The following is a 27,246-nucleotide window of genomic DNA, read 5'->3' as shown; positions in this document are numbered from 1 at the left end:
AAATGAAAGCAGCCATGAAAGGAACGCGATACGGGACGATTGAGGACATCCAAGCTGCAGTGACAGACCAGGTGAAAGCGGTACCAGAAGAGAAGTCCCAGAAATGTTTTCAAAACTTGTATAAAGATGAGTGTGTACTCATCGGAGGTGATTACTTGGAAAATATATGACCTTACTTTGCCGTTGAGTGTTGTTCTTTTTTTTTTTTTTTTGTAGTAGCGTCAGTCTCGTTATTTAATTGGCACACTGTGTTATGATTCATAGATAAAACTAAGAGATTTATCTATAGCTTCGTTCTATGAATCGCGAAACTCAATTTTGTATTGTATTGAGTTACAATATGGCCTTATTATCAGTGAGTCTGATCTTGTTCTCGAATGGCAGACATTATCCATGATCTAACAAATGTCGAGATGCAGTTAGAGTGGAGTAAAAACTTGAGGTTCTGAGGTAAAATCCTAACCCTGTACAATCACCTCTAATATGTAACTTGCGATTGTCCAACCTGTGAATTAAATTTACCTATTTGCTTTGGTTTTCGGGATTTTAATTTTCTTAAACATACCTTGAAAATGGGTGGTGCTGGTTAAAGGATTGCGGATTTGGTTGGTTATATTTTTGAAGCTTTGGGAAAGGATCTACTATTATACACTTGTATATATATAAAATTATATGCAGTGGCGTAATGAAAATTCTAAGGAGTCCTTAAAACTAATCGGCAACTTTCCTTTGAAACATTTCCGTGACATTTATGAAATTGTAAGGGGATGGAGAGACTTCTTTACATATGAAATCTTACCCTGCACCACTGGTTAACGGTACTGATTAATTAGTATGTACTCCCTAAGCTAACTCCAAAGTTAATACAAGCTTTTTAATTAAAAAGATGTTAATGTCGGGTGAAAGTGGTTTGTGTTATAAAACAGTAAAAAGTCTCTTTTCTGATTATTTATTGTACGAATCACTGGGGGATGGGACTTCCATGTGCATACTTCGGGGGAACAGTTTTATACAAGTGAATCATATTTCTAAACAGCTAAAAAATAAATTTTTTTAACATGTATAATGTTTTTCATATCTGTTGTCCTGTATTTTAATAATAAATCGGCTGTTAGTTGCCTTCATGTTAATTGTGATTTATCATTTTAAACGATGTAGTCATTAAATATGGTTTAGATCATTGATTTATCAGTTCAAATAAATGCATTCTTTGTTGAATATGGACAATAACATCGTCCCTTAGTATTGAACTTTACATTATTTTTGTTAACACAAAGTTTTACAAAGAGGGTTTACATAGAATAATAACACAAATTAGACGAATATACATTTACACCAAGCTTAAACTTTGGCCAATTTTTGTGGCTATATGACTTCGAAACAAAGATTTGGGAAAAAAACATAATTTACTTAATTTATGAAGCATTTTATCTTGTATGTTTTCCAATTGCGTCAGCAGGAAGATTTCTTGTGGTTTTTTTATATCTATTTATGGTTGATTGATTGATCGATCATTTCCAGAGGGAATCTTTCATCACAAAGGGAATGCAGTAGTGACGGTAACAGTGGAGATGGCAGAGAAAAAACAATTGGCTTTGTGGTTGATCGCGTTGGGAGATCACGTGGCTAATAGTACAATATTAAATTTTATTTTAAACTTGATGGCTTCACTGAAGAGATTTTAGAGAGGAATCTTTCACCATGGTAGTTGCGCTGCTCTGATGTAGGTATGTTCGTTGGGTGCCGACAGTTGCTGTGGTAGTTGTCCCTGAAAATAAACAGGAAGATTATAATAGAAAAGTTTAGTTTGAGATCTGCGTTAGTTATAGCTTCATATTCTATTTATAAGTTTTTATTTAAAAAAAAAGAACTCTTCTTGTTCTACGCCTTCTTTGTTTCCTCCTTAAATCTTTCGCATTACGTTGCCAAGAGATTTTATTTTCTTTTTGCCTTCCTCTAATAAGTGACTGTTACGAAGTTCCATATACCATTAAGTGCTATAGCATTGTGGTTAATCGGTTGCGAAACAAGGTCATGATTACGTTTTGTATCCGGCCTTAATCGCTGGCAAGAAGAAAGCTTATTGATTGAGATGCTTTCTGCGTTGAATGTATCGATGCCATGAGTATTGAGTTATTTTAGTTCCTGAAAGAGTATCGTGAAGGAAATCAAATGTATAAGACGTTTCAGTTTCCTTCACTATTCTATGTGGTTTATGCTCTTTCTGGTGGAAAGTTTTAGAAGAATGTGATTTGTCGATGCTATTTCTTGTCTGGAACCTTATATTTTTTTAATTATGTTCTCTCTTTGTACAAAAAATCATGCATTAAGAAAGGACAGAAAGGACTTGCACAAATTTCTTGCACTTTTTTGTTTTATTCTCTGCTTAGCTCTTTCTGTATATTGAGGATTAATCGGAAAATTAATTAATTATGATCATACAGTTCAGGAAGAAATTTTTGAATTAAATATGTTGCTATGGTAGCCCTTTGATAAAATAATTGGAATTATGTATAACTTTTATTTTTCTGTGATAAACATTAAGAACTTGGCAGACAGCCACTTTTCCTGTCTCCTCCGTAGGCATGAAAATGTAGTTAAAGCACTGTAGGTTTACTGAAATTGCATAATCAGATTTTTGTCCAGAGTTTGCATTATCATCTTGAACATGTAGTGTATAAACTTACAAATATAACGATGTTTCATTTACAAGGAAAATCAGAAATAGCGTGGCTTATATTTTCGTTCACTGGTATGATATTCTAGTATTGATATGTGGTTATTTACGCAAACACTTAAGTCACAAATATAGCCATCATTCAATTAACAGAAAAAGCGCTATTCATTAATATATCTCTGCTGGGCCTCTTCTTCCGTTTTTCATTCCAACCATTTCCAAAGATATCTATAGTTCACACTTTTTCTTGGTATGAACAGGTTTGCAAGCAAACTAAACAAGTTATGCCTGTAGTTAAACATTGGCAATCTGCCTAGGGTCCAGATAGAGGGATTTGTTCATGTTTGGCTCAACTTAAGCACAGTTATTTGACATTCTTTTCTGCTGAGGGCGGATGATCCACCTTTGTGTTAGAACTGCGATAACGTTTTAACGATTCATCATATTTTTATAGAATTTCTAATTTTAGAAATGCACGGTTTTTATGTTTTTACGCCTTCTTTTAGTCTGGTTGAACCCTTTAAACTCGCACAGATTTTAAATGACAGGGACAATATGGTTGCGTTTTTAAATTTTTGCATCTGGTTAATTTATATACGTATATTTGAATTGGTCCTTTTATATTTTGTAATTTACAGGATGGAAAAAATAATTGAAACAGCTGTGATAAGAGTTACAGGTATGCGCTAATATGATATTGGGCCACGCTTTGCTCTTAAAAAGCTAACATTTGTATCGTGGAATGGATTCAATAAATCTTGAACTGTCTTACGAGGAATATTGAACAATTTTTAATGGAGGAACGTATCACGTTCGTTGAGTGATGAACGCAGAGGAAATCTGCTTCTCACACTCCTCTCCAACTATGCCACAGTGGCTAAATAACGTTTAAGGCTGGTGATTTGTGCAGGCCATTGGAGATGCATAGTCTCAGTTTCATGCGCCTCAAAGCAAGATTGGACACACCTGACTGTGCATATTGGAGAATTATCGTTTTGAAACTGGTACAAACATTGTTTGTGGGAAACAACGTTTGTACCATTTTTTTTTAAGCTTTATCCAGACAATGCGCATTTTGCCCATCCATGGTTGAAGCGTTTTTAATAGTTGCGAATTATAATTTTATTAAGAGTCTTCATTTAAACTAATATTTCTTGTGATTAATGAGTGTCCATTAAAGAAAAAAAAGTAAATAAATACAGTTTGAAAATTGATGTGGTTCAAGACTGGCTTAAAAAATAAGAAAAGTCTAGAGGGAATTCTGCCGCCTTCTGAGATGCCAATCAGTCCCACTTGAAGTGCCACACAAACTCTTACCGTTATCGATTGCATTCTAACCCCAACTGCTGGAAAAATATCGAAGTAATCTCGAAGTGAGGAGAAGTTTAAAGAAATTTTTACTGGTGAATTAATGAATGAGTTAAAAATTAACAGCAGAGTTGTATTAGAACTCTGCTGTTAATGTTTAGTCCTTGTTTATACTCCTGAACGACCACCAGGCCAGCGGAGTTTACAGTAAATCAACAAATACAAACGTTAATCGGATTTAGCAGACACGGACTTTAACCCCTTAGGGAGGATGCCCACTAAAATATTTTATTTTTAACTACTGTACATATACAATGTTTAGTAGTTAAAATATATTCGTTGTGTCAAAGGATTGCACACATAAGTAACAAGGCTTCAGTTTAAGAATATCCGCAATATGTTAGTAATGCTGGAATCAGGAGAAACACATTCAAAACAATTGAGAAAAATTATATATTGAATTGTAAGAATCCTACTTTTAGTCAGCGATTTGTAGGCTCCCTGCACTGTATGGTCAATACAAATATTTTGGAGTCAAATTCCTTTAAAGGTTTTAAGCAAGTGAAACAAGAAGTTTCGTTCCCTTACAAAGAAAAGAAAAATCATCTTATTTTGTGTTGTTAAAAGATTTGAAGAAAATTCTTACCCTTAAGGTATCCATGGAAGAAAACATGGTGGTCATTTTCCTTTTTAATGTTGAAAATCGGGGTTCGTGGATTTCTAACGAGCTGCCAGCGTTATTCTTGGAATACTGTAATTAAACAGAGTGGATAGGAAATGAGAAATTCATACAGAAGATACAGCGAAGAAAGTAAGATTTATTTTAGAAAGCTAGTAAATACTCTAGTAAGAGGTAAAAAGCGCGAAGTAATGAGACTAAATTACACAAACGGGAGATTTTAAAAACTCAGTAATTAAATATAGAATTTTTATCTGTCAAATTACAAATGTAACATTTTAAAGTACATTGCATGCCCTTAATTTTTTATGTTTTCCAGGTGATCCCAGTCTCTGCGCAGGTATTCTTTTAATTTTGAACGCATGTTTTTTTTTCGTAGTATCTCCAAAGAAATTCCGGCAATTTCTTGACGAATTCTTTATTTCAGTTCTTCAGTATTGTTTGGGTGATGAGAGTACACCTTGCATTTTAAGTGTCCCCATAGACATCATCTTCAAAAAAGATTTCGGCCAATAATTTCCTAAGATGAAATTTCAACCTATTACTCGGTTACTGCGCATTGGTTGCTGGTAGAATTGGCAGGGGTTGGCATCATGGGATGAACCAGGTAACCCAGAATATCAAGGTAATCACTGGCAGTAATTCGCCCGTTCGGGGTTGCTGATAAGACCTAAAGGATACCAAGATTGCCCAAACTATTGTATTCTCTTCTAGCATTACCATCAGTAACGTAGCATGACCATAGCAGCTCTGCTTTAACTTTCATCTTAATGAATTTCTCTAAACTGTTTTGCTAGAAACTGGATTGTTGAGACACCTGAAGTTCTGCAGTTATTTTTGAGGCAGTAGTTTTCTTTTTGTTCTACAATCCTTTCAAGGTCTTATGTATACCCATAATTTTTTGTATCAGGACTTTCAGGTTCGAATGAATAACATTCTCTCAAAAGGTTTTCTTTAGGAAGAAGGAATCCTACAGTGATCAGTACTGAGTGCTACACTGTTTGCTATTACCGAACAGTATTGAACACAGGTCTGTGTAGAAGATTTCTGTATCTCCTAACAATCTGAGAACGTGAGAATTACTGTGAACGTCAGCTGCAAGCAACAATAAATAAAGTCGACAAGTGGGACTAAACAAATGGCTTCCGTTCCGCTGCATAAAAAAACCGAATGCCTACACTTTTGCAGGAAACGAAACCTTTATCCTAACCCCTTTTCTAAAATTAGAAACACAAGTAATTCCAGTTGTACGAAGTATGAAATCCTTCGGTCTTATTTAAGACAGGAAATTAATCTTTCTTGAATACATTAAGCAACTCCGCATTACATGCATAAAGAAGTTAAATATGCTGGAATTCCTGTAGACAAAGTGCGGAGCAGATAGAAGTACACTACTCTGATTATACCAAGCACTAGCAAGACCTCGACTTCATTATGGTACGTCTGTTTACGATTCAGCGAAATGAAGTCTTTAAAATGGCTAAACCCCTACACCACAGTGCACTTCGCTTGATTTTAGGAGCGCTTTGCTTCAGTCTGTGTTGAAGCACGGGGACCTCTACTCGATCTCTCTCTTCAAGATCTTTCCAGATCGCAAACCATAAAATACAAGGATTCTCTAAGTGCAGTGACAGCGCTGCAAAATAGTTTTGAAATTTCTTATCCTTGTTGAAACAAATTAGTTCTTCTCCATTTCTCCTCAAAATAAAACAAACCATAAAATTCTGCTGGATTCCAGGTTCAACTGAGATCTGGAAAACGGACGTGCATCTATTTGAATGTGCAACTATAGAATGTCTCTTTTATACTATTACCTGGAACTTTCAATCTGACAATATACTGTAACACCTCTGAAATACATCACACCATATGAATGGCGCATCATGACCCACGTAGACATGCGCCACTAAACTTCAATACAAACAAAGCTGATATGTAAGCATGTAAATTTCCCTCACTGTGACACCTATTTTAGCAATGGGGAAAGAAATCACTGGAAAATGAAAGTCTTAAACAACTACATAAAGGCTATGCCCTCAATCATGCTCAAAGCTGCCTAACATATATAGATGGTTCGAAACCACTGTGCCGTTGGTTCAGCGGCTGTCTTTTCTTCTTTTTCAATTTCCATATCACTACCGGTTGAATGTAGCAGTTATACTGCAAAATTATACGCAATAAAATAATCCTTAGAGATTAACACTTTCCACAATGCTAGAAGTGTAATATACGCCGATTCCATGAGTACAGTATCTGCATTGAAAAATAAATCTTCAATATCGCATCCCATCATAAAACAAATCTTATCCCGTTTAAATCATCTACAATATAAAAATCACTCAGTGAAATTTTGCTGGATCCCAGGGCATTCTGGTATCACAGGTAATGAGAGAGTAGATCAAGCAGCCAAACAAAATACCACCAGCATATTACCAAGTATCATACATAGATTGAGGCTCATTAAAAAAAATCTAAATTTCGGTATTCATAAACCGGAAGTCACAAATGACCAACAAATTGCTTCGAATCAAATTCCATTCGATTAATTCTAGTTTCAGGCAAAACAGACAGGTTGTACTAGCAAGAATACACATAGGGGATACACACCCAACCCATATGTATCTTCTCATGGGGCATGACCGACGTCTATGCATGGATTGTTCATCATCACTTACTCAAACATATACTCCTAGATTGTATGTACTATGCTCATATCAAAAAAGGTACTCTCCATTTATTGTCATGACTGCAAGAACCATAATCACTTGCCCATGTTATTGGAAATAATGTGAATCTACATGAACTGTTTACATTTCTTAAGCAAATACAAATATGTGATTTCTTCTGATGCCAAATTGGACCGATTTATTACATAAAATTATAACGTAAGAATTGGTACAATTTTGGCTTCAGTCACCCTTGTGCCCTAAAACATCAATACCTCCATGCCACGTCTGCCCAAAAAAACCATTCGTCATTTCGCTACTAGTTTCCTCCATATTGAAAAAGAACTGCGTACAGCTTTCTAATTGGTCTTAAAAAGCAAAGGAAATTAATTTAAATCCCAGAAATAATATTATGAATGCGTTTTGCAGCTTACAAATGATTAATTGTTACTACCAAATATAATAATGCAATTTATAAAACTCCTAAATGAGACCAAATTAAGGTACAATTGTTTCAAATTGAAAAATAAAAATACATGGTATATATATATTCTTTCTAATGGTAAGTATGACTCTCATTACAGTCATAGAAGCTGTTGCGCCAATAACTCTTACACCAAACGAACACATGCATTTCACAGGAGCAATATTGCGTGCTCTGAAAGCTTTATGCTTTTAAGGAGAATCTGTGAAAATCATCAGCAATAGCGAAATAATATTTTTCTATATCTGTAAATGGAAAAATACCAATTGTCGAAAATTTTCCTGGTCATTTTCGTTGATGATAATCGATATATTTTCAAACTGCGTATCCCATGATATTGTTCTCTTAATAGTCTTTGAGAACCGGCAGGCTCGTGTAATGGTAGAAAATGTAGAGATAAAATAGAGCTTAGGATGAAATGATCCACCAGATATTAAAGAATGTCCCCAAATACAAATTCAATTCTACTAGTGGGAACGAATTTCGCACATGGAATCAATAGGTAGCATATCGGTGCGCAATTCTTATTATTTGCGAATACCTCTTGCGTAATTGTTACTGTTGAAGAACTATGATTAATATTTCTAAAAAAAAAAAAAAAGAAATTTGATGCAGAAATAGGTGCAGTGGCGCCAATGAGATGACAATGAAAAATATGAAATTCGAATAAGAAAAATTATTAATCATCGCAATTGTGCACTTTATTATTAGATTTCAAACATTTCTTATATCTCTTAGCGGATTAAAATGAATTAATTTTAATATTTAAAAAACAATTTAATTAATTTTTGGTTAATTTAAAAAAAATTACATAGTTTTTCAGGACTTTGAAAAAAAAAAAAAAATGGTTTCTCCAAGCGAAAAATGCATTGGATTTGTCTTGAATAGTTAAAATAATGAATCAAGAACCGTCGAAGAGCCAAGTTACCAGCAGACCGATTACAAACAGGTAGTACCAACCATACAATACGCTCAATTTACAGACAAAATACACTAGTCCCTCATGACTACAATTGCCTTGGCACAGAATGAGATTCAAATAATATTTTTGAGTACTAGCACTAGCAAAATAAGATTGCTCTTACATGTGTTTGATTATAAATGTATATTGAGGAAGTTTGTTAATTTATTATATAAATATTATTAAAAGCTGCAGTTTGTAAAACATTTATATTTTATTACACCGCTATCTGCTGGAACTAGTTTACAGGATTTGTAAACGTAGATCACACTACGGAAAAGAACACCTTTTACATTACAAGGTTAATCGAATTCCCAGGATTAACAGCACTTTATCCAGTTCAATAAAAAAATCGAAAACCAATGATACCAACACACGATTAGACACCAGAATAACTGAATTGCATCTCTTCACTCTAAATATTACATTATTAGACAGCCAACTTCACCAAAAAAACTACAGCCATTATCAGCCCACTGCAGAATGGAAGCCTCCTCAACAATTCATGCTGAGGGAAAATTTACCATAATCTGCCACGTTGGTCCAGTGTGGGTTGGCAGATCGATCGTATTTAGCAGTCAGGGGCTTGAACCCCGGTCTACTCAAAGAGCGTGTGCTACTGCACTCCTGCTCATGACCACTCTGCTACAAAGGCCGTCCTTCACCACATTACACAGCAATTCTATACGTTGAGTGTAGGTAAAATATTCCTTAAAGAAATTTCTTCATCTAATCAGAGTCGTATCCAACCGATTTTGCTTCCGCGGTTTTTTCTTTTCATCCCTGCTACTAAAATACAACAGGCCAGTGGGTGGAAGCTATTGTGGATCCTATCGTGCTCCCTTTACAAGAGAGAACAACAGGTGTTAGGCTACAGCTCTGTATTTAAATACTTTCTCACTTCAATTCATGAAGTCTTTTCATATATTCGATATGTTGTATGAATTTATGCATTTGTTCAGTTATTTATATATTTCCAAGAATTAGCCATTCTGTAGTCCCTAATGTCCAAAAAAAGTAAACAAGTGCTTAAGCCATTAATGTAATTTGATTAGCAATAAATCAATCAATCACGAAACACAGGAGGGAATTCTCATTCCTTTGAAAATTTCAATTACTTCGGGGAACAATGTCGTTTAAGCCCTTTGGAGAAATATTTAAGGTAAGTGTACTGCGCTTTCACACGAAATTGAAGCTCCAGTGCAGAAAAATGCTGTCCTAATGTGCAGGCAGTCTAGACATTGCCCCGTGTATGCCGGCCTACTTTTAACAGACCATTCTTTTCCCGTGAAAAATGCTTTTATGAAAGATCAACAGCGAACCGTGTGGGTAAATCCAGGCTTCAAAAGGTATTATGATAATCTACATTGTGCTTCTCGCTAATCTACTTATTGACAACCATTGTGGTTCTTACTGATAGAGAACAAAAGTAAACTTTCTCACTACAATGACTGCTAGTAGTAAAGTGCAGGTACTTTGTTAGAATATCCTGACCTGCTTTTTTTTCTCCTTTCTTTCTTTTTTGGAACTTAGTTCCCCCGTGATGCCTGAACACGAGGAGATTGAAAACAACTGAGGGATTAAATGGAATTATTATGAACTAATAAATTAAATTCATATATTGTATTAAAGATCAGCTTGAAGGAAAACAAGCGTGCGCATCTTTATGAAAATAAATTCAAAATGTGGAACCTTAAGTCTTCAATCTTTCAAATATAATTACTCACCATGGACTTTTTCCAGAAGTGTTGGCTCTGCTTCGGTTGGCAAATACGAAAGAAATAATGCAGTTTAGTGTTTTTAACAATTAAAGAGGATTTAAAAACAATACACTTATCAAGGACAAAGTGTTTTTAAAATAACACATTTGGTAACAAAGATTTGAATAATAGTAAATTTTATATCAGATGCATAAACTTTGATTGATTTCAAATATATATTCAATATTCACAATGAACACAATGTTCTTAATGCTGTAAGCACTTTAAAATCTGGCACCCGCCGGGATTCGGGGTTGCCGAATTTTAGGGAGGTTTATCTAGTGGTTGAGCAGCTTTGGAGAAACACATTTCAATGAATCATAAGGAATAAGAACTGAACTTATTTACAAATGTAAACGTTTATATTGACTGAAAGATAGTTCAGTTTGTTAAAATATGAAAGAATGACAATAAACATAATCACAGCAAAAGTTGCCAGAACATTGCTGGATGTGTTTCGCAGAAAAATTATTTTCAATGGAGAATAAGAAAAATTACTTTTCTTTGTGAGGAATAATTCTTATAACGAGGCAATCTTTATCAGTTTACATGACATTTATTTTGTTTTTAGTAATGTGCACTGGAGAAATTTTCTTGCATGTAATAAAAAAGATCGTTAAGAATTCGTTGTTTTTGTCACCATTATAACTATAGCAGAGAATTAACACAACAGTTCATGTTCACCCATTAGACCATCTGTTCCATGCATTTGTGGAGCGGGAAGCTAAGTGACCTTGAGACGCTTGTTGTTTTCCTCTTTACTGTACTCATGCACGGACAGGATGTAAAATAACGGGTAAAATGGTGCGCGTGATTAAGTCACTGTTTATGAAAGAAATTATTCAATGGATTTGATTTATTATTTTTCCATCTGTCCACATTGGTCATTTCCTATGCCCTCTTCGTCCTCAGTTCTATAGTGACGTCCAACTGGTCACCACATTATGCCAGCATTGTATGACCAGCCACATAACTATAATTTTCAAAGAGCTTTTCGCGCTAAGTTGCCAATTTTACTCCGAGGAATTATAGCATGAATTATATCGACTACCAACTTACTCTCTGATGAAGGATCGGTTGGCTCTGAAACAGGCTGTCATAGTAGCCCCATCTTTTAAAAGGATGGCTGATTAACCTTTTGGCGAGGCCTTTTTAAAAGTAGTGCCCATTTTAGAAACCTTATTGAAATGATTACTGCATATACCCTTAATCTCTTCGTGGGATATAATTTTTACTACCATGTCAAGGTTATTATAATTTTTCAATCATTCGTTCGTTATTTTTTCATAATCTTATTTTATGATGTGCCACCTAAAAACACCGTGTAATAGATAACTGGATTAATGCCTCAGGAAGTAGTTAACTAGTTGTAATAAACTATAATAATAGGTGGGTGCCTCATATTTATTAAATGTGAATTTTGGAAATAGTTTACAAAGTTGTAATGAGCGATTGCAAAAAGATTGAGTTATTATAGCAGTAATGGTAATTGTGCTTCCATTACTGAACAGTTGAATAGTAAATTTGAAGTTTGTAAGAAAGGATTTTTACCCTCGGGACACCAAATGAAATATAATGCAGTTGCCAGTGGATCAGTAATGAATTCCTGTAATTGCTTCTTGATCGCTTTTAGTGGTGGCATGTTCGAGAAGCTACTATTGGTGGTGAAAGATTTGATTGAATCATTGACCTGATCGCAATCTTGGAAGGAGATGATGAAAAAGAGACAGTCAATTTCTTAGAAGTTTTCGAAGTTAGTGATCACTTGTACTTTTTCGTTGGAAATTAAATAAAATAAAGAACAAAGTAATAATTAGAAGTCATGAAAGTAAGAACTTTCAAGGAGGCTAATTGAAGGGGAATGATAGGTAAGACAAGTAATTATGTTGGAGGTAAAGGACGATGGACCTGTCCTTTTCTTCCAAAATATGGATAAAGCGATCTTGCTCATGTTTAATAAATGAAGCATTTGTTCAATTATATTAACTGGACCTTGCGGATTGATCACTCACGCAGTAGCAAGACTTTCGTGGATTTATCAGCTGACATTTTTTTCACACCAGCATGTTACAAAGGGAACAAGAGAAAGCAATACTCTTGATCTGATTATCAGCAGTGGCTCTTCATATATTACGAATCTGTAAATAGAAGACCAACTAGGTGGCAGTGATCACAATGTATTGGTATGGGATGTACTTAAAGATTTAATTACTGTCAAAGGCAAGGAAAAGGGCTTTTGCTTCGTACTGGTGTCTCAAAAAGTTCATTTTTTAAAAATTTGTTTAGCAACATATACATAGTGAGAATTAAAGGAAAGTTTTTTGTCAAAGACAACTCCTAGGTCTTTGTGTGCATATACATTTGGAATTGAAACATCTGCAATTTTAATTTGTATATGGCTTGGTTGTTTCTGTATGGAATAAGTTATTTGAGCAGATTTATTTGTATTTAAAGTCAGATTGAGACTCTTCAGATACCTGATGATTCCCCACATATGTAAATTCGCATCATGGCTAATCGTGCAAATGTCATCACGGGAAATAATAAACAATTTTAAATCATCGGCATAAGCCAGAAGATTTGGATTTTTTTGTAGAAATGGTTGTAGAGATGCTGAAAATATAGTACTGGAGAGAACTCCTCCTTGAGGAATGCGTGTTGTGGTTGTGACGAGATATTATAGGTACTAGAGGGGAAAAGGGGATGTCTGTGATTTAGGCTGATTATAAATAGGATATAACTATTGTGCCAATGAGGAAATTATTTTTTAATATTTGAATGGCTTTCTCTTGATCAATGTTGTCGAAAGCACCTTTGATGTCTAAGTAAAAGACATCGCATTGTGCTTTATCCTGAAACGCAGTTTGGATGCGCGCAATGGTGTCAGTTAGGCTTGTTGTTGTGGAGCGGCCTTTAGGACCAAAATGCATGTTGACATGTGCATTAGCGAAGGTCACATCCTGAAGATATGGCAGCATGATCTTATCAACAATTTTAGCGATTATCGACGATACAGCAATTGGACTACATTCACACATGAGGAATGTTTTAAGGATGTTTGAAATGAGTCAAATTCTGGCAGGGACCTTAATGATTTTGCGTTAATTCAGATGAGAAATTGAGAATAAACGAAATATAGGCATCTGTTTGACAGTATCTAATCAGTTATGCGTATTAAACGGGGCAGCAAACGAGGTAACAAACTTTTAGCCATGATTATGAGAGCATCCCTAGATTCAGGGAAGTTTCTATAGATTGCATATGTGAAAATGTGTTCCCAATTCACAAAGGGGGATCAAGGCAGACATGCGTAATTATAGCCTTAGCATGAATTCTATTCCAGGGAAAATAATGGAGTTATTGGTTAAATAAGTAATGCAACACCATCTACACAGGAATGCAATCACGGCATGGATTTGTGAAGGGGCGATCATGTTTGACCAATCTGATTGGATACTTTGACGCAATAACAAAGGAAATAGATGCAAAAAATAATAATTCTGACATGATATAATTGGATTTCAGAAAATATTTTGATGCTGTTCAACATAAAAGACTGCTATCCAAATTTTAGCAGTGTAGCATTAAGGAAAAGTTGCTGATGTGGTGGATAAAGGAGAAGACAGTAGTTATCAATGGCACTACTTAAAAGAGCAGTTTAGACTAATGTTATTAACCAAATCTTCCAGGATTCGGTGCTTATATTGAAAAATTCACGGTACATCGCGAAGCAGTAATCTGAGATTAACGTACCAGCTATGTGGTACCGCACTCAGGACAGTGAAGAATAAAAAAAAAGGATTTGGGGAAATTGTGCAGTGATATGAAGTTCTCTGAGTAGTGCAGATAGGCTGCCAGGACAGCTCATGGATTACAGGAATTGCCATCAGGACTGAGGAGGTTCCATTCCAGATCTGTTTCAACAGGTGCAGAGAAGGGGAACAAGAGGGTTCCCTTGCAGGGAAATGCTCCTCTTTTGTAAATTACAGCGTATGAAGACTAAGCACCTGCGAGGGGATCTCATTAGGTGTTTAAGGCCTTGAATGGATTGAGTAAACTCAGTACTGGTGGAATACTTCCTCTTGCCGAGACTTCACACATGAAGGGATATAAATTCAAATTGAGGAAAGATAGTTGCAGGCCGGATGTCTGGAAATTTACTTTAGCCAGAGTGGTTGATTGTTCGAACAAACTCCCATCTCTTGTAGATGTGGGTAATTTTAATAAACTCAAGAAAGGACTAAAACTGTTAGAGGATGTTAATTAAGTAATATGTGGATTTTTTTTTTTTTTGCTGATTTTGTATAAGTTTGCTTTCTTGCATTATCTGCAATTATTACTGTTAAATTCGGATTATACTAGGCAAGGTGTAATTCCGATATTTAAGTACCAAGATAATTCAATATACAAATTAAAATAAGAAATCATCTACCGTGTTTGACGAGCCTATCCCTCACTGAACGTTTATACTGCAGGGAGACAACTTGAAATCAAGGTAAGATCGTAGACACTATGAAATGGATACGGAATATATATGAGCAAAAATTCACCTCATCCACTCTGCAAACGACATCCGATACATTTTGATATAATATATATATATTTTTATGTAAACCCCAAACACGAGAGGTATTAGAACCTATAGTACTTAGTACCGTGCTTGGGTTGGAGGTTGAGAAGATGAAAGAAGATATTTGTTGATATTGGACTTGAACTTCTGTAGACTGAAATTTTCAGGAAATACGTACGAAGGAAGGTTGTTCCAGAAAATGGCAGTTGAATGAATAAACGAGGAAGATGAAAAGTTGGTTCTGTGAGTTTGAGTTTGGACAGTAAATGGATGTTGGCTGGTGGCTGCACGTGTTTGGACTGGTTTGTAAGAGCGAGCGGGAATTAAAGAAGCCAATTCAGAAGAACAGTGCCCATGGAAATGTCTGTAGAAGAGGCATGCAGCAGAAACAGTACGTCTATGAGAGAGCGAGTGGAGAGAATCTCTTAGAGATGAATCATTAATTAACCTAACTGCCCTCTTCTGAATGGAATCAAGAAGCTCGAGACAGGTTTTGGGGGCACCACCCAGATGTGGGAACAATATTCCATGGTAGGGCCGATTCGAGATTTGTACAGAGTGAACAGCACTGTACAAATCAAAAAGATTATAAACAACTTGAACGTTTGTAGTTTAATATTGGGTAGCATGTTTAATTTTAGGGATTCTGTAAAAGATTGCTTACAGAAATTCAATATTGTTCGAGATATTGAATTTTTAAAAAGCAATATTTCCTTCCTAGGGAAAGATAGAATGTGTCGTCTAAACTATAAAGGGTAATAAAGAGTTACAAAAAAGTATGCAAAAATTGTGCAATTATGCAAGTCAAATAACTGAACACCACTATAGGCTTTGCATAAATTATAAATTCTACAATCTTCAAAGATTTATAATATTTTAAAAATAATATTACCATTGATTCACTTCATCCCACTTTAGGTGAGTGAATTCGATGATACTCGCTTTATGGTTTGGGTGAAGTGGATCAGTTGGGGCAATGTATGAAGAAGCGTAAACAGTAGTCCTTTTACACCTTAAGGCAGTGTTTCTCAATCTTTTTACTCTCGTGGCACATTTTCCAAAGAAGAAAAATTTCGCGGCACACCTACGTAGTCATAGAAGAAGAAATTTCTAAATTTTGCGGCACACTTGGAAAATTTTGCGGCACACTAATGTGACGCGGCACACCCTTTGAGAAACACTGCCTTAAGGCTATCTTTGCTGTTCTATTTGTTAATGCAGTGCAGACTATTGCGAGACCCTAAAATATCGGTGTTTTATTTTGTATATAAGGTACCTATTTCTTTTATGCTTATTTTATTAATTATCGTGGTATTGAGTTGGATGTGTTTCTTGTAGCGTAATGTGATAGTTTTAATGAATACGAGAATAATAAAACAATGGACTTTTAGATTCTTCCTATGTAATTATGGGCCATTTATTTGTTTCCTGAAATCCATGATTTCGTTACTGGTTATTACTACAAATATCTTTCAATAGGAATACAGAGAGACAGAAATTTCATTTTGTTTTCATCAATATTTGTACAATTGAAGGAAACTATACTTTTTTTATTAAGAAATTTATTAGCTAAAACTGCTTTACTATGTGACAAATTCTTGGGAAAGATACTCACCCCAGCGCAGTTCTATAATCCATAGAGAACAGTTCAGTAAGCAGAAAAGGAATGTATGCATATTAGTAAAAGGGCACAGTTAACAAAACAAAACCCAATATTTAAAAAGCTTTAAATGATATAACTATATAAAATGAAACAGGCCTTACAAGTAGTAAATTTTACTTGTACAAGACTCTTCTATTTATTTTAAGTTTTATCTTAGTCACCAAATGGCATTTCGATACTAAATATTTAATCAATATTGTACTAGATTTATGGGCTTCTGCCCCCTTAAGGTAAGTGCATCTCTATGAAGACAGCTCTGTGGGTCGTGGAACCTCATTTTTAAAAGGGGATAGTTGTGCACAGAGGTTTTCAGAGCGTATAAACAGATGGACAGTACTGAAATTTCGAGTGATGTCCAGACCACATGGAAGAAAATGATATTAAAATAATATAGTTTAAAAATGACAGCAGATTGTTGCTATACTGTCAACAGCAGTAGACTGAAGGTTGACTAGTATAGACTCTTACAGAATGGTGACCAAATGCCTTATAATGCTTTTCAAATTAGACTGTGCTTGAAGATTTGTTAACTGACTTTCTTTTTTCATATATCTCCATAAATGTTGTATGGATTGATATCAGATGAGTGAGGTCTCTTTGCTGAATGAAAAGCGGGATATTCATTCAGAAAACCCGACCAAAAATATATGCAATTTGTAAGCAGAGTGTACTAACTCCTCATGATCCAGCGGCCACTGCTGGGCATGTAATGAGATAATCATATCACTGGACGAATACTAATGCTTGGGTTCTATTTCTTCAGAGTAATAATAATGTTATTAAATCACATTTAATATCATCTGTCTGGTTTTCTCTTCACGCGTCTCCAAAGTGATGCATTTTAATAATAAAAATTTAGCACTATTCTTTAGGGATGTGTTATTGGTAATGCAATTAGTAACTCGTACCCATGGTATCCGAGTATGATAGCACAGAAAATTCAGATTCATTGATTGTTCCACATTCGCTCTCTTTATCATGGAAAATTTTTCTTATACAAAACTCAGCCCTTTTTTAAATCAATAATGGAAAATTTGCTGTTTCAGTATCTTAAATATTTTAAATAAATTTACTTTTAATTATTGAAATTCATTGACTATGAAAAATTTGGTATTGTAATAAGGAATGACAATAGGTATATAAGGAATGATTTTAATGGAATATTAACATCTTTAGAGGGATCGTGTGACTATCAAGTTAAAATATTCAGTATGTAATATTTTTTAATAGACGAAGTTTGCTATTGTAATAGCTACATATGATTTACAAATAAATGTTATACGCCAAATGTCTTCAGAACCCGATTGGCATTGTATGCATCTGATACACGAGGGATGGCAGAGGGTTCTGATGATCATCTTATACTTACATGTAAGGTCAGTCGATATGATTCTGAAGGTCTGTATGTCAAAATAGGGTGTTTGAGAGTTGTATGTGGATTTTAAACATATTTTATTTATCATCCTTATATTTTAACGCGAAAATTAAATTGCTAATGTTGCATCGAAGCCTAAACTGAACAGAAATAATTTATTCCGTAAATTTACCGAATAACGAGACATTGATTTCACGAATGAATAAATTTATTATGCAAGCTACAGCTCAGAATGCGTTCTGTCAAAAATTAATGATTGTTCTTCCGATAACTTGCGGACAAATGTGTAGCACAAATTTCACCAGATTACCAAATTAATGCATACGAAACGCAGTTAGTCCAGAAAATGAGATTTCTGTCGGGGAATGCACATATTTGCAAAGTGCAAATATTTTCTATTAGCAGCAATGGATACATTATTAAGCGAACTGCATCGTTATGTTCAGAAAAGTCAATGAAATGAAGGATTCACGGTTTAATAAAGTGTCTTGCAATATACGCTCATAAATCATATGCCAGAGACCGAAAATTGTATTTTCTTCAGGCACGAAACAGATAATTATTATTAAAGTTAACTTTTACCATTCCTTCTTGAACAGAAAACGCTTGGTGTTTCTGAAATTTAAATATTTTATAAACTAGAAAAAATTGGTATATGGCTTGAAAGACGTTATATCTATGAATAATTTAAGAGTGTAATGTATATGGTTATAATTATGTGTAATGTATAATTTAAGAGTGTAAAAGGATGTTTTCTTATTTCGAGGTTTATCAGAGAATACAAGAGCTTACCAAGGCAGATTGAAGAATTTCAGAATTAAGCTTTTAGGTGCTTTAATGGAGTTCTTATTTTAAAAAAATGTTTTTTTCCTATTATGCAAGGAAATAGCAGTTATCCCTATATATCGTTATCTGGTTCTGAAATATGGGTTTCATGCCCTCTACCTGTCTGAAACCCTTATTTTAGGACCTTAGAGTAACTATATGATCAAAGTAAAAGTTAAGTGACAAAAAACAAGCGCGTTTAACTCCATATTAATCAAAGGAGAAATGTTTTACGATTTTTTTATTTGTAAGAAATTTTGTAGATGTTTTAGAATTTGAATGATTACCGTAAGAATATCAAAACAGACGAGAAGTGGTACTAGCAAGACTGAGAATTGATTGGGCACACTCATCTTACACACTTGTTTTTATTATTGGGAGAAAATCTACCCCAGTACACATGCTATCACACTCAACTCACGGTCTGTCATTTTCTTGTTGACTGTCCTCTGGATTCTGAGAGTCCTCTGTAAGCTGAGATTTTGTCCCATTTCCTTGGAAATCATGCCAACATAGATGAACTGTTAATTTTCTCGAGGCTCAATCGCCTATATGCATCAGTATAATTAAATAGGTCTGATATATTAAATAAATTATGAACAGACACAATTTAATCACAGTGTCCCTTGTCATTAAACGTCATTCAAATAAACAACAACACTACTGATTTAAATTCAGAATTCCAACATCGAAGGGTAATATTATTTATTTTAAATCAGTTTAATTTATTGTTTATGTAAATTAATTGACCGATAACTTTTGTCATTTTTCTTTCAGGTGAGGCCTACTACATATCTGAAAATTCTTTATAATGCAGTTGCGCAAACAGGTTGGTGACCATTGCCTAATATTTACTTTGTAATATTTTAATATATTATATTTAAATAAAGATTTTTATATTTATGATTAATGTTTTTTTATAAAACAAGGGCATCTCTTGCTACAAAAAGAATTAAAAGTCTTAATGAAAGTATTAATTTTATATAAATAAAAAAAAAATTCACCTTAAGAACGATAAAGTAGAATCTGATCATTTACCTCTGCAAGATCCAGAGAATCCTCAACACTCGCCTTATATCTGAAAGATATAAAAATCTTCTTCCCCCAAAAAAACCTTGGCTTCCGAAGGAACAGATAAATATTTATCCATTTGCTTCCCTAAGAGCGAGCACTTGGCAGTTTCTTTAACTTAAGAAAAAGCATATTCCATGCTTGGAATTTTAAGATATCTAAAACCTCGATATGTGGAGCTATTTTTTTTTTTCAACTGTGAGCAGACAAAGTTTTCATTTAAAATTTTGTTCACTCTTATTCTAAGTTCGTGTAAAGTCTCTCCTATCCTTTTCCTAGAGCAGAAAACTCCTTAGAGATCAGTTTAAAGTTTGAATGTCTAGCGGTCAGAGGTAATTCTATTACCACACAACTTCTAAATTGATGATTTCACTTATGAATTTTCTCCGTTTCTTGTCCCAGAAGGCCATTTCCTATACTTTTGTTGCAGAGGAACCGTTAGTCTGAATCTTGTCCCAGAATCAGAACTGGTTCCAGGACAGATCACTCCAGTAATACCTGAGACAAAATTCCTGTAAATTATACTCCAGAAAATTTAAATTTTGTTCAACACATTCATCATCTGCTGATAAAGTTCCAGAGGAGTCTGGACAACTGAACATCCTCCGTGATAATTCATCTACCAATTAGAGTGTGCAGTTGCGCTATCTAGAACAGTTATATGAGGAAGTTGCTGATAAGTTCCCTACTTATAATAGAAAGAAACACGATAATCGATTTTTTTTTATATATATACTAGGGGGCTTCGCCCCCTGCGCACGCTTTTCTACGTAAAATGTAGAGGATACGGAGTAAGTGAAATCTTTTCTACTTAAAAGACACACCTGTCGAAACGCACTGGTCGATATCTAATATATATATATATATTTGATACTGAAGATGCAGAAAACAGGAAGACCAGTTTCTGCGATTCCTGCAAATGTTGATACCATTGACACTATGTGCTGTCTGACTGATGAATTTCTGCCTGTCGGATAGCTGAGACTGTAGGCATGTCCAGGGAACGCTTTAGATAAGTTACTCATGACATGCGGAAGCTTTTTGCCAACTGAATCCCCAAATGTCTGAATGCCAATCAAAGCAATAATCCTGTCTTCACCATTTTGAGCTAGATGCCAACGATTTTATGGCGCGCGAATTGTGATTATGGTTGTTTCATTATGAGCCGGAGACCAAAGAACAGTCGGAGTGGAGGCACAGTGGATCTTGATCATCCAAAGAATTTCTATATCCAGAAGTCTGCTGGAAGGTCGTGGTCTCTGTCTTTTGGGACAAGGATGGGATTTTGTTTATTGAATACCTGGAAAAGGGTAAATTGATAACTTCTGACCATTATTCATCACTTTTGAACAAACAGAAGAGGAAATGAAGGCCAGTCGCGAAGGGGAACGCTTATTCGAGGAGTGCTGTTTTTTCAGAACAATTTTCCGGCACACCAAACTTATGCGTAATTGGCTGAAATAGGCTTCATCATCATCCCCATATTCACCACATCTTGTACATAGTACTACCTCTTCCTAAATCTCAAAACAAAATAATTAAAAGATTATCAAATGATGACGTCATATACGAGCACCATAAGCCAGGTTTAGGAGCAGTCGTTCGATTACTATTCGAAAGGTTTACAAATGCTGGAATTTTAAAATGTGCGTGGAGTTGAAAGGCCAGTACATTGAATAAACTATGAATATAATTGGATTATCTTGTTTCTTTCTATTATAAGCCGAGAACTTGTATGCTATAGTTCTGGATCACATTGTGATTTATAATTATCACGGATATATGCATTTCTGTAAATCAATAGTCTTTATCATCGATTAGGATTATGTATATTTCTTCCATAATTAGATATAGGTGCTTCTTTGAAAATCCTAACATATGCACACCGATTAGGTATAATCGTGACCCCCTCCTGTCCGGGTTCAACAGATACTACCTTTTTTTAATTGTTAATTGACATTCGCATGCTGGATCGAAAGCTATATTCTTTTTAATCGGGAATGGGAAGTCCTTAGTTAGTTGATGGTGAAGGAGTAGGAAGATAATCTTCGTGCGGTGGACTACTTTCAGTGCTGCTGCAGCAGCAGTGTTTCGATATTTCACTTTATTTTTTTCTGCTCCTGAAAAAAACTGGCATTTTGTAAGACAGAAATAGCAGTCTTTATTATGGCTTGTCAGTTTATGCCATATCACGGGAGCAGCGAACCACAAACTCTAATTTACTTTCATCTAGTAAATGAAATTTGCTTAGCACGATATGCAGTGGTCAACTTCCGTCTTGATTTCCCAAGTGGAATCCTTAGTAGAGATAATAAGAATACTATTAATCTTTTTTGTTTTTGGATGATGTTCGGATTTTGCAGTAAATTATCTGAACACCAAACTAAATTAGTCCTGTGAATTCAAATATTTTCCTTAAAGTGATGTGGAGGGCAGCCACAGTGGTGTCTGCTATCCATATCGGTTGACCGAAAATATTTTATACAAATAAAAAGAATTTAGATATAGTTATAAATTAAAGAGCGACAAGGCTCAGTATGTCCTACGTAATTAATTAATTTTCAAAATAATGAGAGGAATTTCCTTAATATATGCATGTAGGACGTTTATTCACTAACACTCTTGAATTGAAACGAATATTAAAATAACGAAATGAATTCTACCCTCGGAAGCAAACCATTAGCGATCCAATGCACCCCGTAACCGTGGTACGAGAACTCGAACCGTCACCAAAATACATCAGAACGACAACGAGCGGGAGAAGACATTGTGCCTATAAATTAAAAATGAATATAAATAATTTACGAAAATTTATATATAAGAAAAGGAAAGTAAATAAGTTTAGAATTTTCCGGAAGTTATTTATATTCATTTTTAATTTATAGCCACAATGTCTTCTCCCACCCGTTGTCGTTCGTTGGAGTTCTGATGTATTGTGGTGACGTTTTAGAGTTCTCGGACCACGGTTGCCAGGTGCATTGGATCGCTAATGGTTTGTCTCCAAGCGTATAATGCATTTCGTTATTTTAATATTCGTTTCAATTCAAGGAGAGTGCTAGTGAAGAAATATCCAAAATGCATACATTGAGGCAATCCCTCTCATTATTTTGAAAATAAAGAGACAATGAAACCAAAGACCATTCTCAAAATAGAAAAATCTTAATTATATGTTATCCCATGTACTCTTTTGTTTTTCTTACATTCAGTCAGCGATGACTTTCTTATTTTCTAACGTTAATGAAAACAGTTAGTTTTATTTCATAATATTTTTATCCTGTTCGGAATCGATATAATAGGATCAATTTCTAAACTTACTTTTCTTTTAATGTTTTAAACACCTTGATCACCGTTGAGATTTCACTTTGTCAATACTATTCTTACATTAAAATAAAATAGCGTTTTTACTTACCCTAGGGTCCATCTGTTGAAATTGTTAGCAGAAAAACAAAAGGAATGAAATCATTGTATTATTACGAAATATTTTGTCATGTTATTTGCTACAGCATTATTTTGGAAAGAAAGGAATACAGTAAACTCTTTAAATCTCGCACAATTGAAGATTGAGAGGTGCCGTATTATAAGATTTTCCTGATTTAGAGAGACATGCATAGTGATTGAGCATTTGGAAGAGTATATTTTAAGCACAAACAACTGAACTTATTCACATCTGTAAACATTTACAATAACTACCTTGTCCCTTCATCTGTTTCTGTATCCAGCAGAATTTACACTGCTTGGATAATGCAATGGTCTTAATTTTCAGAAGAGGACTAACTTCTCTTTGTAATGAGTTTCCCTAGTATTACACTACTTTTAACAGAGATCTTTAGCTACTCTATATTACAACTCCAAACTTATTTCATATAATGCAAAGCAACTCGCATCAAACAAATTCTTTACCACTGGTTTGCCTGCGTGTTCTCACTAGAAACCAGGTGTTGTCTCTAAGGGACCAATTACTCCTAAACTGAAGTCACATCCTCATCTTTTAAACAAGTTAACCTTTTGGATACCATCTTTTTGAAAGTAGGGTAACACCTAGGCAACTTGTTGCAAAGGAAGTTTGCTCTATTCTGAGAATTAAGAACATTGGATTATGTATTCTGTTTAGATTATGCTGGTAACAAAATCAAAGTGAATGACAAGACGGTACTGCAAGCATTTTGTAAAGACAGAAATGTCACCTCTTTCTGTTTGGATTCTTGACAAATGCGATCGTTGATGTTGAGTGCCGAATTGTAAAATGTTGATTTTATTTTTCTTTTCTGTAAAATGTGCAGGATTTTCAAGGGTTTACTGTATAATCTTCCTTTTTATATTTATAATTACACATACACATTTGCCCACACGCCATAATGAAGAGGTGTCTTTGAAAAATAATGAAAGGATAATAATTTGTTATAATTTATTGAACTTCCCCAATATGTAATAATAAACATTTTTATTCCATAAAATGAGAATTATTGGAAAGTCTTATTAGTGAAAAATATGTTGGCTGCTAATGTACTGGCATACTAAGTATTCAAAATTTCCTGTTGTACTGCGAATAGAAAATAGAGTAGCAGTTTGCAGTAAATGGAATTACATAGCTGAATTATAATATTATTCAGCTATGCAACTAGAAATTTCTTGCAGTCGGCAAACTCCATATCGACGTGCCTTGAGAACAATTCCTGGTTAAAAAGCAAAATACCGAGGCAGTTTTTGATTATTTACATATCTTTCTAAGCTAAAACATTCCAGAAATGAAAGAATTGATAATATTTTCGCAAAAGTCACTATTTTGGTGAAGTACGGTGAATTTGAGACGAACGACTTAGTAGCATGATTACAAGTTCATTTTTATACAATATCCAAGTTTGAAACAGAAAAAAAATTATTACATGGTCAAAAATTTAATAATTGCTTTCCACATCTGCCCCATCGGTGTTCCTGCAAATTTCAAATCGCACAGTCGCGTTGCGGAATACATTTGCAAGAATTTCAGGGGTGATTTCCTGTATTCCCTCCGGAATGCGTTGTCTAAGATCAGGTAAATCTTGAATCTTCTTGCGATAAACCTTTGATTTTATGAAATCCCAAGCAAAAAAATCCAAGATAGTTAGTCTAGGTCCGACTTTAACTCCCTTGGTCAAGGTCGCCCAAAGTCTGGGTCCTCCATGCCCAATCCACCGATTCGGAAAGCGCCTGTTGATGTATTCCTGAAGTTCGAGCGTAATGACATGGTGCTCCATCCTGCTGAAACATTACACTTGAAATCATACCATCATCAAGAAGTTGGGGTGGCTTGGAATGAATTCGTCATCCCAAGCCACACATTTACTTTAGGGGAGTCTTTTTGCCATTCTGTGAACTCAGATGGCTTTTGGGAAGCTCACATACGACAATTGTGGCGATTGATTTTACCACAATTGTGAAAAGTTGCCTCATCTCTAAACAATATGTGGTCCATTAAGCTGTTATTTTGGATTTTATCGACAAGTTCCGTACACATTGCTGCCCGACGTGGAAAATCTTCATGCAGATCGTGCACCAGTTGGATATGGTAGGGCTTTTTCATCACTGTGGAACACAAAATTCTGCCTTCGATCCTGATGAAACTAATGTCTTGTATGTTCAGTCTGCGGGATATCTCCCTAACTGATAATTTTGAGTCCTCTTCGAACATTTCTTGAATTGATTGAAGGTTTTCACGTGCTGTCCTTAGGCGTCCACATCTGTCCTCGTCACGCACAGACCCGGTTCTTTTAAACTGTGTACGAATCGCATTGTTTGTAGGACCAAGACTATGAATCTTTCCCTAATTTCACAAAACTTCATTCCTTTGATGCGGCATGTTACAACAAAAATTTGCTCTTGAACATTCATCATGAATTATGGGTCTGAAAAGAAAACATTAAAATATTAACAAAAATTATAATAACATCTCCAATATATTACAAATACTTGTTTTATATAAAAAAGAATAAATATACTTGTCGTAATTAAATTTATTTGAAAATCACGCTGGTTCACCAAAATACGTAGTGACTTTTGGGACACCCTGTATAATTGCAACATAGATGTTAATGCCGGTTGAAATATCAAATATTCTTACTCTAGTGGAGGATGTGAATATTTGGATTGGTTCCTAAGTAAAAGCATATTTGTATATAATTAAATAGTTGGCCAGCATTAAAAGAAATTAATAAATAAATAAAAAGTATCTTACAATTAGAAAACAGCAAAAGAAAACAATAAAAAAATTAGCAGTTTTCTGCTATAAGAATAACCAGATACGCAAGCATATCAATCTAGGTAATAATTCTGTGCTATATTTTCAATAGGTCTAACGTAACTTGATCAAAATGTCTTCATATCATCTTGATACAGCATTAATTGTCGATTGAATACTCATATATTGAATTTCGTTTCTCTTTAACTGTTGTAATATCGATGTGATAATGACTATGGTTTAGTAGCATTCTTAACGGGTTTTCGAGTTGAATAGATTGAATTATCTGATATAATTTAATCCTCAGGCCATGAGTCATCAGTAATCGTATAGCATGGCATTAAACTGGATGCATTCTGTATTCGGGCTGTATCTGTTTGGCAAGATGAAATTTGATTTTCTTTGAGGGGTGAGCCATGTTTCCCTTGCCCCAAACCAACTAACTTAGCCGCCTTGTCAAAAATGTCTCCATAAAAATTTCTCCTATTGTGAGAGTATATTTTTAACTAGCCACTTTTTTATTATATGAAATGGCTCATTATTTTTTATAGCTTTTAAAAATAGAAAACTAGGATATGAATTACAATCTCATACCATATTTATTTCCGAAATTTTTGCTCAAATGAAGTAATATTTAAAAATGCAGAACTATAAAAGGTATAGTATTGCAGAGGCTGGATGATACTATATTGCTGCCTTGAATATTCGGTATGTCATTTATTTTATTTCATTTTTCGAGCTTGTTTACACTCGTCTATTACCAAGTAAGGGAGTTCCCATACCCTTGTCGAATTTTCTTCAGGTTGTTACCACTGGGTGTAAAGTAACAGATGGAAGATAGTTATATTAATAATTTCGTTTTAAAAGTCAAGCAGTGTTGACTCTTGAAAAAAGACGAAAGATTGTAGAATAGAAAATACCATCTTACTACATTAACAAATTATTAAGAAAAGCTTAATGAAAGTAGTATACGCATTTCTTTCTTGGCCTTTT

At 34.6% G+C, this 27,246-nt stretch overlaps 1 protein-coding gene across 1 annotated transcript in view; it reads right to left on the bottom strand.

Annotated features, from left to right (window-relative positions):
• Nucleotides 1–1,369: 1,369 nt before the first annotated feature.
• LOC150077519 (uncharacterized) overlaps nt 1,370–27,246 on the bottom strand; it is a 139,483-nt gene continuing 113,606 nt past the window's right edge. Inside the window, exons 3-4 of the mRNA XM_090386563.1 lie at nt 4,632–4,736; nt 1,370–1,768 (exon numbers count right to left, since the gene is read on the bottom strand). Coding sequence (XP_090242689.1) covers nt 1,697–1,768; nt 4,632–4,736 — 177 coding nt within the window. The 3' untranslated portion in view covers nt 1,370–1,696. The remainder of the gene's footprint in view (nt 1,769–4,631; nt 4,737–27,246) is intronic.

Source organism: Mastigoproctus giganteus, chromosome 12 (assembly GCF_048544385.1).
Source record: "Mastigoproctus giganteus isolate SK-2022 chromosome 12, ASM4854438v1, whole genome shotgun sequence".
Taxonomy (NCBI): domain Eukaryota; kingdom Metazoa; phylum Arthropoda; class Arachnida; order Uropygi; family Thelyphonidae; genus Mastigoproctus; species Mastigoproctus giganteus.
The sequence above is the reverse complement of the archived record's forward strand: the minus strand, read 5'-3'. Positions and strand labels throughout refer to the sequence as shown.